General features: G+C 39.0%; 1 protein-coding gene across 2 annotated transcripts; it reads left to right on the top strand.

The window, feature by feature from the left end:
• The first annotated feature begins 359 nt into the window (after positions 1–359).
• spry2 (sprouty RTK signaling antagonist 2) lies at positions 360–12,167 on the top strand. Of its 2 annotated transcripts, none has more exons than XM_058770484.1 (2): positions 360–4,551; positions 6,377–12,167. In XM_058770484.1, exon 2 carries the CDS (start codon positions 6,420–6,422, stop codon positions 7,341–7,343), a length of 924 nt encoding a protein of 307 aa, XP_058626467.1. In that variant the 5' UTR covers positions 360–4,551; positions 6,377–6,419; the 3' UTR covers positions 7,344–12,167. The 2 variants fall into 2 exon arrangements, with proteins under 2 accessions (XP_058626467.1, XP_058626458.1); XM_058770475.1 differs by having other exon boundaries at positions 364–4,551; positions 6,369–12,167.
• The last annotated feature ends 572 nt before the right edge of the window (positions 12,168–12,739 follow it).

Here is a 12,739-nt window from a genome sequence, read left to right as displayed (position 1 = left end):
GTCACCAAACAGTTGCCAGAAGCCATTGACTTCCATAGTATGGGGGATAAACAAATACTATGGAAGTCAATGGCTACCGGCAATCATTTGTAAAACATACTCTAATACTCCTCTTTGTTTTTTAACAGCTCTGTAAAGTCAAGTGTAGTTTTTCCTCACAAACTGTGCCGAAACATCTGTAATTTCTAGCTAAGCTGAAGTGGTTATTCAACCCATTTTGCAGACCATTGTCTTTCCTAATTATCTTTCCAAATGTGGCATTCGGGAACCTGTCAAAGAGGTGACCCTGCTATCAAAGCAAAACCCAGAGTATCGCCAATGCTATTCACAGGCAAATCAAGGGCAAAGATTTCATTACTTCAAATCTGGCATACCTCCTTGGAAGTGCGAGAACAGCTAAACGATGCCAGGCGAAGCCCATGCAGCTCGCCCCCAGGCTGCAAGAGACTTTTTTCTTTATACGAGGCCTAAACTTCCTACGAGATCTGTCCGACCTAGCATAATGACTGTGCATAACCTGCTTTAATTGGGCTAACTGGCTCCAGAGTCAACTATTGTGGTTTTGAAACGGCCCCCCTCCACTGTCCCCTTGTTGCATTATCAAAGAATTTGGTGCACATTATAAAATGCCTAATTACAGGGCACACTGTGTTTCCTTCCGATGCCTAGAGCTCACCAGGGGTCATTATTACTTGGCTCCGTGTCCGCATGTGCATCCTTGCACTCGTTCTTCACATTTTTTTTTTGTTCTTTCCTTTTCCTTTAACACCCACTCTCGACCGTTGTGGTTCACTCCAACACACGAGCAAACGGATATACGGTTTCTCTTCCTTACAAACACATCTAATTGTACTTATAAAACATCCTCTCAGACATTCCTGTGATTATCTGTCAAATATTTTGGAGACGTTACCGACTGTGACTAACATGTGTTTCTGAGCACAGATTGACACGTTGTGGTTTTTGGTTTTGTTTCAAGCAACATTGAGCATGCCAGTGGAAATAACAGGGGTTGGTAAAATGTATTTAAATGACTGCAAAGAGGAACTTGGTTTAACGTTGCTATCCAAAACATGATAATAAAATAAAGTCGATTTTTTTTACATTTCCGAAAGGAAGAAAAAAATGCTTGCAAATGCAAAACTCATCTGTAAATAAAGGAAATGGCATGCTGTGAAGAAGTCTAAGACTTTCTGCATTACCACAGAGAACATTACAATAAATGACAGAACGTAATTGAAACTTCTATCTCTCTATTTCCGTCTCTTCCAACTAAATTGTCTTGAACCACGGTAAAGCCTGAGGTGACAGTGGAGCTTATCTCACAGAACAAGAGGAAAAATAAATGACGCCAGGAAAGGAAAATGTCAAGTAACTTTATTAAGCCCACAAATTCATGTCACATTGAGCTTAGCTCAAACCTAAACCATCTGTATGCATTTTGTCCACTGCTTCCTCTTTATCTTTACAAACGTGTATAAGCTTTTGTTTGGGAGGCTTTGGTTGGGGGCGATTAGACAGCCAAAGGAGAAAGACAGCTGTTCTTTCAAGAGGTACACTTGGAAATAATGCCAGAAGACTTATTTAGGACTAGTTAGGTACAAGTATTTTTGCGAAGTCAGACAGCCCAGTGTTTTATTATTTTGTTTTGTTTGCTTGTTTGTTTGTTTTCTTTACTTGTTTTATTATTTTATTTTATTTATTTTTTATTTTATAATGATTTTTTTATTATTTTATTTTATTTTTGGCATTCCTGTTTTGTTTCATTTTGTGAGCAATATATAATTTCTTATACGACCCAGACATTTCTTGACAGTCTCCATGAGCTTCACCCAACTATTCGTTATGTGTCTTATTCTAAAAGACTTTTCCTTGCATCACCGTTCAACCCCCTTCTCCCATTTCCTCATGGACCCCATTGATAATGTGTGACCAAGGGAATCTGGGCGTTCTTGGGCAATGGGAGTCCCCATGACCAGGCACAAAGCCCCCTGTCAGTTACCTTTTCACCTTTGGCTGGTGAAAAGGAGGCCCTGAACAATAGGGGCCGCTCAGCTGGAGATGGTGGAGTCTCATGGGTTTGGGAACTCGCTCACTCTCTGCTCGTTTCCTCTTTGACTCTCCATGTTCATTTGAGGCCACCTCAAGGTGCATTTGTTCACCCCCTCCTTCTGATAACACAGAAGCAGCCTTGCCTGTTATTGCCTTGCAGCCTTTTTAAAGAAAAGTTGCTAGAGAGACAGACAGACAATGTGTCAAGGGGGGTACTTGAAGAAGTCTACATTCTCCTGTGGGAGTACTTCCTATTAGCCCACAATGGTCCATACATTATAAAGTGGCTTTGTATGGAAGCTATTTCCATGCTAAGTAAACTTGTTGTATTGGTGTCTTTCATCCTCTATCACTGCTAGATCGGATTTAACTGCGGATCAGACTTTTGTTTGCATTTTCTCTTTTATTTATCAACTTTGTTACGTTTATCATATTGCCTATTGTATTTAAGAATTAAATAATATGTAATTATATTTTCCAAACTTACATCAGAGCATTATGAATATGAGTTTTTCATATTACTATGTTGATGTTGTTTCTGCTTAGGTAATCCTGTACTGTGCATTTCTAGTTAAAATATATTTCTGGTGATAATTCAAGGAATAAACATGGTACTGTTGTTAGTTTCTCATGCCACTAGAGAGCAGTAATAGACCCAATGATTTCTTTTTCTTTTCTTTTTTTTTCTTCTTTTTTTTTTCATTTCCATTGAGTTAAATATAATAATAATAATAATAATAATACATGTAATTTATTATTTAATTTATTATTATTAGGTCATTTAGATTTTAATTTAAGGCACAATCAGCATGTGCACTTTTAAATGTGGATTAAAGGTATAAGGGAACTAATGAAATGCATACATGGGTGACCAGAACTGCATAAAGGTATATGATTAGATTTGTAAGAACAGAAAAGTTTGAACTCATTGCAGAAAAGGAATCTTCACCGCTAACAAATGTAGGCCTGCCCTTAAAAACCTTCAAAAAGAAAAGAAAGTGTTAAAATTATAAACTTAAGTGTCAACAGTGGTTGAGCAACAGATAAGCTCTCCTGTGCAAATGTTTAGGCCGTGAAAGACGGAGGCAGTGTTCTCTTCTCTGTAGCGATATCCGATTCGCGAAAGAATCTTTTGAATGAACTCATTTAAAATTCATTTAAATGATTCTGTTGAACCGATTAGCAAACTGTACTGTAAGGGATTATTTTTTTGTACGAGGAAAACTGTTAACATTACCTGCTAGCCTGTATCACAAAGTCGAGAACAATTAATATTAACAACATGAATTAATTTTAATGGGGAATAATAATGTTTAAAAGCTAATGTTGTTGGGATAGCAAATAGGCTGAGAATTATGGGCGAGGTGTGACCCTCTAGTTAATAAAGAATTATTATCATTATTATTATTTGTATTTATTTTATTTTTTAAGGATTATTCATTGTTGTTGTTGTTGTTAGTAATAACCATCTTGATATTTTATAGGCTAACTGTATATGCAATTCAACAATTTTCGATTTTCTTGTCAACACAAATGTTTAAACACGTTTGTTTAAAACGTCTTTTATAGACTATAGTTGACATTTAGCTCACTGTAAGCATAATTTTGGTTTCGATAAAACGACCCTAACAGAAACGTATTCTTTTCAAAATTGACCCAGATTTCTCACCTGAAAGTCGGTGAATAATTTGCATGAACTGCGCAACATTGGGAATAACCTATATAGCGTAATGTAAAAGATTGTTATAAACAGCGAATCTGCTGTAAAAGTACACATATGCCTAAATGTCCCAGTAGGAACACCTTTAAAGAATAACTCAAAAGAAGTGGTGAGTCGGCTCTTTGAATTGGTTCATTGAATCGAATCATTCGATTGAACCGATTCGCTCAAATGAATCGGTCGTCCGTGTGCTAGTGTTCTGTGACACACACACACACACAGACACAGGGAGTGAATGTTGAGTCCTGTAGAGCCAATGAGCTGGGACCGGATACGATATATCCTCTGGGACAACAGCTACTCTGTTCACCCCCTTCACTTCCACATGACGCCATTTACAGCATAAACCCGACCTCCTCTCCGGAAAGAAGAAAAAACAAGAGCTGAAAAACTTGAAAGCAGCACAGTGTGTGCCATGCAGCCAAACATTCAACTTGCGAACCGCAACGCGTCTTCTTGAGCGTTTTTTATTTGTATTTTTTTCAGTAAACTCTGCTCATTTTGTTGGATTCTGGAACTTATTTTCTTTTTGGCATAAATAGCGGTTTAACAGCATAAATTAAACTACACTGTGTTCCACTTGGAATAAAATTCTGATGTTACTGTTTCGCGCGAGTTGCGCGGAAAGTAGGCGAATACGAGGACGCGCGGGTGTTTGCTATCATCGGGATTTTTGTGAATGAATCACCCAATGAACTGAGGACTAACCAAAGAGAAATTCCTACTAGTAGGATATACTCTTCACAACACAAATAGGGGGTTGAGGTGGTGAGATCACGGTAAGTGACGTGTATTACAACTTTTTTTTTTTTTTTTGCATTGGATTTTGACAGGCTTTTATTTTAATTTCGTTTATTGCTTATGTTTTTTTAGTCGTGCATTTATATTATAGTTCTTCGTGTTCTTCATGACTTTTTCCAGTGCTCATGCTCCGCGCCATTCTTGCAGCTGTGCAAATAGTTGCCATACGGATCTGTTCAGTGCGTAGCCTGCTTACTTTGACTTACTTTTCATTTAGTTAAAGTTGCGAATCGCTATTGAAAAACGTCATCTACAGCTGCACGATTATGAAAAACCCATACGAAGACTCACTAAAGATTTAAAAACTTTATACATTTTAATTATTTTGACGCAATTATTTAAAGTTGTCACTAGACATTTATAAACGTAATCTATACTTACAGTATGTTTCTCTTTCCTTCAGTAAGAACTCCTACGACGTTCCACTAATTATTTTACTTATAATAGGCTAATAATAAAACTTTGGCTGCTGTTGCAAAGAAAAAAAAAATGGTTCTGTACTGTATGCCAGGTTCAACCAAGTTAAGTATTGTCATAAAGTTAGTATGCATGCTGATAACCCAGATCAGAAGTTTAAATAGCAGTGAGGAGATAAACAGATGTTTAACAGACATTTTGCTGATGGGGCCTCTCCGTGGAAAGAGAGATTGTGCATTGATATGGTAATTTGGGGTAGTGTTATTTAGATTGAATTCAACTGGTGCGGAGATGTATGGTTTCATGTGTATTTTTTTTTTTTTTTTTTTCCCACTTCAACACATGTGGATATTTTATTTATTTATTTTTTGTATACAAGTTTTTGTCATTAGAGCTCCGCCCCCGTTGATAACGTCATAATAAATTTGTGGACGTCATGTTACTCCTATGCACGCCAGCTGCTAAATATTAAAATTGACGATGAAATGAAAAAATTTCTAATTTTACTATAACAACAATACTATGAAAATGTGTTATGGTGAATTGTAAACTTTTATATTTAACTAAACACTATGACGGCATTATTCATGTACAAGACTGTGATCTCTGTCTAGCCTATATACAAGTTGTGCAATAAAGCTCTTTAAAAATTGCATTTGCTTATGATTTTGGATCCATATGACTAAAATAATAGCTTGTACCACGAAGCAAAGTGAAGTTGGGTGTACTTTTAATTATTTTTTTCCTATACCATCTTTTACAAACAAGTTCTAATGTGCTCTGCAAGAACTGAACAGTGAGAATGGTGTTTGCAATGTTAAAATAAACACAAAACCCTAAAAAAAAAAAGAAAACGATAAAAAAAAAAAAATATTCAGATATTTGTATTTCAGTACACATGGTACCTTATAATTCCCCAAAAGCAAGCCATGGATGATATTTGCAAGATGTTAATATAAATGTACAGTTAAGTGAAACACTGTCGTTCATAAGGTGTGAATATATATATATATATATATAAGAACACATTGGTTGAGGATAGATGATGCTTGTGCAGGTGATAAACTGTTAGATTTTACTTTGCAAAGAGATCCTTATTCTTGATCTGATAATGTGCAGCACCCGAGACGCTGTAGAGCAAAAGTGGTTTTGAGTCTACTAGATGTTCCATGAACTTGATAGCTGCAGGTGGTAAAGGCCTGTGCCATTAATGATCAGCCTTCTAGGGCTGTAGAGGTGGGGAGTAGTTGGGAGATTTGCATTAAGGAGCCTGCCATCTGCCTTTTCTTTTTGCATAGTTTGTATGATTTACATATGGTTAGTTTATGGGATTTTACTTCCCTGTACGCTCTCGTTTAACTGTCTGCCTTTCCCATAGGACTTCAGATGTGTTCAATGCCAGCCGGAGAGTTCCCACTTCAAAGTAAAGATGGAGACAAGACCTCAAAATGGCGGCAGCGGCTCCTCTGGCTTGCTGCGAGCTTTGCGTGACACTGGCAGACCCCAGACTGGGGACTCAGAGCCTTGGGAGGGTCAGGTGCTCTCCCTGGACCAGATAAGGACCATCCGCAGCAGCAATGAGTACACGGAGGGCCCAACGGTGGCACCCCGTCCGCCGGCCTCCCAGCAGAAAACGGACTTGCAGTCTTCTAGCCCGACTTCCACCGCCTCTATTGAGCTCTCCGAGCATAGAAACTCCCCGAGGGCCCAACGAGCCGGACAGCAGACTCCTCAACAAGCCCCTCAGTCGCCAAGGAGCGGTGTGAGCAGATCCACCAGTGGCACCAGTGACGGGTCACGCAGCACTGCCAGGGTCAGCACAGGCAGCACCTCGTCGGAGCAAAGACTTTTGGGAAACGCAGGAGGGACGGCCGAGCGGGTGGTGAGGGCGCAGCCTAAACGTTCAGAGCTGAAGCAGGAGGAACTGAAGCCCTTGGCCACGATCCCAGGCCAGGCCGCTGACGGCAAGCACTCGAATCGCTGCGAGGACTGCGGCCGCTGCAAGTGCGAAGGGTGCACCTGCCCTCGGACCCTGCCGTCCTGTTGGATGTGCGGCCGCAGGTGCCTTTGCTCGGCGACAACAGCGATGGACTATGTCACCTGCGTCTGCTGCGTCAAGGGTCTCTTCTACCACTGCTCCAACGACGATGAGGATGTGTGCGCGGACAAGCCCTTCTCTTGCACCCAGTCGCACTGCTGCATGCGGTGGACGGCCATAAGCGTCCTGGCACTTTTCCTGCCCTGCCTGTTTTGCTACCTCCCGGCAAAGGGCTGCGTGGCGTTGTGCCAGGCGTGCTATGACTGCACCAGTCGGCCAGGATGCCGCTGCAAGAACAAAGGAGTTGAGAAATAAACGAGGCTCGGTTCCTGGAGTAGCACTGGGAAGATAACCTTATCTGGGACTATCTCCAGAGCAGTGGAAAAATATTCGCAAATTGTTGTAGTTTTGGCACTGTAGACCAAGAGGTGACATTGGATTGGCAAAAACTGGTTTGAAGTGGTTTGTTTGTTTGTTTGTTGCTCTTCTTTCTCTCTTTCTATTTCACTCTTTAAGGGGGATAGAGTTTGTCGCAACATCCTTCCCCTGTCCTTTTCGTTTTAAACTGAAGTCCAGAATGTTAGCCCTATTGACATTCAGTAATATGACTGATAAAGGTGACAGACTCTTCTAACTAACTGTTTGTGAATAGTATCTGCAAAGTATGTAAATTAGCAAATGAGCTCTTTTTCTGAGAGATTTTATTTTTGTACATATAATATTTCAACTGTGAAAAGCATTGTGCCAAACCAGAGGCACCTTGACAGATCCATATATATGATGCATATATAAAACGTGTATAGTGCTGTACATTCGTTTCGAATGTATATCAATCACTCTTTTGATATTTTGCCTTATAGAAGAGAAACCTTACATGAATTATCCCTACAACTATACTTGTAAATTGTACAGTGACCCTAAGAAAAACTTTATTTTCTAATTTCAACACATTGTTTAGTGTAAAAATATTTATTTGAAGTTTTATTATTTTATAAAGTAATATTTATTTTGAAAGGCATCTTTATAGGCATCACCCCAACTTTGAGAAACAAAACCTCCTCTGTTGTTACTGCAAAACAAGGGTGTCAAATCTGATGCATATGTTCACTATAAAATAGAAAATATATTAACGTTTTGAAATTAAACAATGCATTTTCTGTGGTTTTTTTTTTCTTTTTTTATAACTGGCCTGCTGTTGACCTTGTTTTTAGCCTTTGAGCACAAAGAACCATTTCAGAAAATCTACTGTGTTTTCAGTCGCCTTTGTTTACCCGATGGATCTTCTGTCAGGGTCGCGTTTCACTTTGCGTTTATGATGACAGCGATGATGTTCACAGAGCTTCAGTTTCGAGGTCATCTGAAAATAAAGCGATGAAAGTGATAGTGTACGCTGGCAAATCAGCAAAATAGGTGCGTTACTGAGAGATTCTATCGATGAGATCTTCCTGCACAAAGGAGATCAAATGAAGTTTAATATAGCTCACTAGAAATGCAACATTGAGAATTGTCTGGTGTTGACTGTTATTTCATGAATGATCTTGCTTTAACCGTGACCATTTGGAGACACATAATCTCAACTGTAATATTGCAGAACTGTGTTAGTTTGTGTTGTTCTGGTTGACCAAGAAAACCTGTCAAGTCTTTAGTCATGTAATAGTCACACTGAATTAAGTTATCAAGTTATGATTACCAATAATTAACACCAGTATGTGGAACTCCAAACTGCTTGTCTGATAGAACCACCAAAAACAAACTGATCTCAGATCAAGATCAACCCCAGTTCCTTTACAAAGAAGCCCTGATCTCGAGCCAGGCCTTCAGGGGTAACTTCCAGCCTCCCCTGCCAGCAGCGGATACTGGCTGCATTTACTTCCATGGGAAACATCTGGCACTGGTTTAATCATTGAAGTATGCGAACCACTAGTTGACATCAGGAGGATCAGAGATTGTTTCTGTTGGCAAGCCGTTGTTTGCTACGCTCCCTCCAATCCTCGCTCGTGTTATGGAAACTGCCCTGTGGGAATATTAAGATTAGATATGGTATACAAAAGATGCTTTATCAATTCTGCTTTTGAGGAAATTTTCGCTCCCCAGACACTCTCCGAGTTGCTTGGATGTGGTCATGTAAGTTGCGATGTTTAACCTTTTTGTATTAACAAACTTGATTGCTGAAACTTCGCAGATAACTCTGTTTGCATTATCACAACTTTATTTGCAAGAGTAAAATCACTTTAAAACTAAATATGACTTTAAAGTTCTCAAATTCAGGTCCCAGATTTTACATTCCAAATAAAGTGTCTTACATTTAAGTTTAACTGGTCTGTGCAAATGGTCATGGTTAATTGCAATTTTAGTGGTCTTTGGAGTACAAACCATCAGTTGGGAATCACTCTTTAAAACTAAAGTGGCTTAATGTGTCAAGGTTACTTTTTTTCTTTCCTTTTTTTTACAGCAAATGTTTTTAAAATAATATATATTGATCTTGCAATGCATGTACGCTTCCTTTTGTATAGTCACAAAGTAAAAGTCTGTTCCTTTTTTCCCATTTTCTTCCCTGTGACATGATATGCACTACTGGCATTCGCACTGTTGTTAAAGCGTGTTGGTGCATGTTTGTTATTTTGCCGAGGGTTTGAGTGACAGGCAGCCAGCTTTCACCCCTCAGTAGGGATGAGCCCCCTTCCCCGTTTACGCGGCAAAAGGTGGAAAAACAAAACCGTCCCGATCGCTTGAGTGCATCGTTTTCCGGCTTGCCTCCCACCCATTGTTTTAAGCTGTGAATGGCAGGGCAGCGACGGGGGGTTGGTTTGCTCAAGAAAGCCCCGCAAAGGGTTAAAGACATTACTTTAAATGACAATGGGCCAACAGTTTACCCCCACATTCGAACCCTTGTGTATTCACCATCTTTTCAATGGCCCTCAGTTATTTCACCGCCTCTTAAGCCTCTTCAACTACCTGCTTGGTATTCTCACAGGGCAGCCTTTGAGTGCGAGTGTGTGTGTGTGTGACAGCACGCACGCGCATGTTTCCTACTTTGCGTGCGAGTGTTTAGCAGCCGCTAAATGTGTTGTTATGGGTGCAGGCAGCACAAAAGAAGGATAGATGGGAAAAATGACACCCTTTTGAAAGAGCTGCAATTGCATGCCAAGTTCTAGAGAAATATAGATTTCTCCATTGAGCAGAAAAATGGGTCAGATAAAGGCTGGGAGGGTTGACCTCAATAAACAGACAACAGACGGGACGGAACTTACTTTGTCTCAAAAATTAACACTAGTATTAAGTGCTCGCCTAGGCCGGAACGTCTAGTTATTGTCAAAAGGAATGGATTAGACCAATGGGAAGTTACTTAATTTGTCGTTGAAGACGTTATGTACCAGTCTATTGATGTTTGGTATGTTTTGAAAGGGTATTGATTACTTCCATCCTCATTCTAAATTTAACAGTGTCAATGAGGACAAGCTACACAGGCAAAGAGAGATAACCCTGACTGGTTACCACAGGACTAAACAGGCAAACAACAGTGCAAGAAAAAAGAAGAAAAAAAACAAACAGATACTGTTTAAAGGTATAGTTCACCCAAAAATGAATTTACCTTAAGAAAAAAAAAAGTTTTCACAGTCAACAGGCTGTCAAAATACGGTGCATTATTTTAAAAACACAACATATTCACATTTGGAGACCAAACAAACCGAAAAAAAAAAATTAATAAAAAAGACAATAGAACAAACACTGTTTAAAAAAAATAAAAAATAAAAAAGTTAAGGGAAAAAACATCCTGTTGTTGAACACAGCTGAATCTAAACTGAAACCAAAAAAAAATAATAATAATAATCTTTTTCATTAACACACCCTCAGATCCAAAGAGACACCCCCATTAAGCAAGAGCAAGAGAGTCTGAAAAAAGAGAGTGCGCATTTGTGCAGAAAAAGAACGAGAGAGAGAGAGAGAGTAGGCAGCAGAGCAATTGGAAAAGCCCCCAGAGCGTCTCTTTGTTGGTTTTAGCTGGGCCCCGGCGCTCATGCCCCGTTCTGAAGCCCAGATCTATTCAGTCTGCTCATCAAGGCAGAATACTCAACAGGAAGGAAGGAAGCGGCCCATTCTTTATACGCCCATTGTCTGACCACCGGGCTTAAGCAATCAAACAGCAATGTGCCGAAAGAGAGAGAAAGAGAGAGAGAGCAGGATGAGGTGCTCGGTGGGGGCAGGGAACGAGAGCCCATGGTCTGTGTTCCATCCTGAAGTTTTTATCTGTGTCTCTGGCAGTCAGGGGCTTCCCGATTTCTTCACAGTCACAATCTGTATGCATTTTAAAACGTGTTCTGATTCTGATTAAAGACAACATTGGCTTTGTGCACATTTTGAACTTAGGGATGGAAACATGCTTTACACAAATATGCAGACATTGCACATGTACTCAAGATAGAGAGTTTCAAGTGTTTGCACCAAACGAAAGTGTTATTATTAAGCTAACAGCTATACAATTCTATAAAATATTGATTGTTTTTCTTAAGTTAATTAGTTTTTGTTCCGCCAGTATTTGACTTAAAAAGGAAACTGACTGTACAAGAAGACAGTTAATGCTAATGTGTGCTACAGTGCCCCTTGTGGCGACGCTGGGAATGCAATGCACACGTGTGGTCTGGCACTATATTTCAGACCTCTTTGTTAAATGAAAGACAATATTAGACATTTGCAGTAAAATCATAAATAATACAAACTTATGAGTGTTACAATCTTGTGTGTTAAATTTGCTTCTCCCATTGTAAATGTACACCGTGACATTCTGCAGCATTCTCTCGCTCTCGCTCTCTCGCTACAAACTCAAACTACATTCTAAAACTCGTCCTGACATTCCTGCCTGAATGAGCCTTCGGCTTTACCCAAAGGCAGGGGAAGATTAAGTTTCCAAAAGAAAGAGGGATGAAATTCCATAATTGCATGGTCCTTTCTCTTCCACCCTCCTTCTGCACCTTCCCACCCTTTCTCATTTCAACAACAAGCACCAGATCTTTTCATAACTTAACATGAAATAAATTCATCAAGAAATGCAATCATTCGTAGTTTTATTTTAAAATGACACTATACAGAAATTACATTATACTATGAATATTGTGACTTCAAATAAATATTTAGAACTTGTGTTTGCTTATGAAAATAAGTTTTTTGTTTAATATTGAAATAAGTAATAGTTTTATCATATTTTGTATAATAAATCTTTTGAATTAGTTGTGGCAGTATGCAGTTTGTATGGAGGAGAAATGTGATTTTTTTATTTTTTTTTCTAAGCAATTTTATCACCTGGTAGAATATAAAATAAGATAAAAAATAATTTGATGTAATTTAATTTATCTAAGTATGTAAGTAAATAAAATAAACAATACAATACAACACAGTACAACAGACTTACACTGAAGGGTGAAACAATATAGAGACTAGAATATTAATAAGGCTTGGAGATGGATTTTTTTTGACCTGTGCCAATAAGCAGTCACCTAGAAACCACCCAGAACACCCTAACAACCAGCATTTTAGTGGTGATTTTGCATTGTCACATTTTCTTGCTTGAGTGTCAATTACACAATATAGTCCTCATGGGAGCTGCAAGCTTTAAATTGTTCAGCTTAATCTCAATCTTAAAAACAGTTTAAAATCAGGACCGGCATGTAGGTACACTGACATTCTCACACACACAGGATATGGACACGATTCTC

The sequence above is a fragment of the Onychostoma macrolepis genome, chromosome 01, assembly GCF_012432095.1.
Source record: "Onychostoma macrolepis isolate SWU-2019 chromosome 01, ASM1243209v1, whole genome shotgun sequence".
Taxonomy (NCBI): domain Eukaryota; kingdom Metazoa; phylum Chordata; class Actinopteri; order Cypriniformes; family Cyprinidae; genus Onychostoma; species Onychostoma macrolepis.
The sequence above is the reverse complement of the archived record's forward strand: the minus strand, read 5'-3'. Positions and strand labels throughout refer to the sequence as shown.

Excerpts from the sequence above, each read along its gene's own strand:
- spry2 (XM_058770484.1), top strand. The coding sequence starts at position 6,420 with ATGGAGACAAGACCTCAAAATGGCGGCAGCGGCTCCTCTGGCTTGCTG.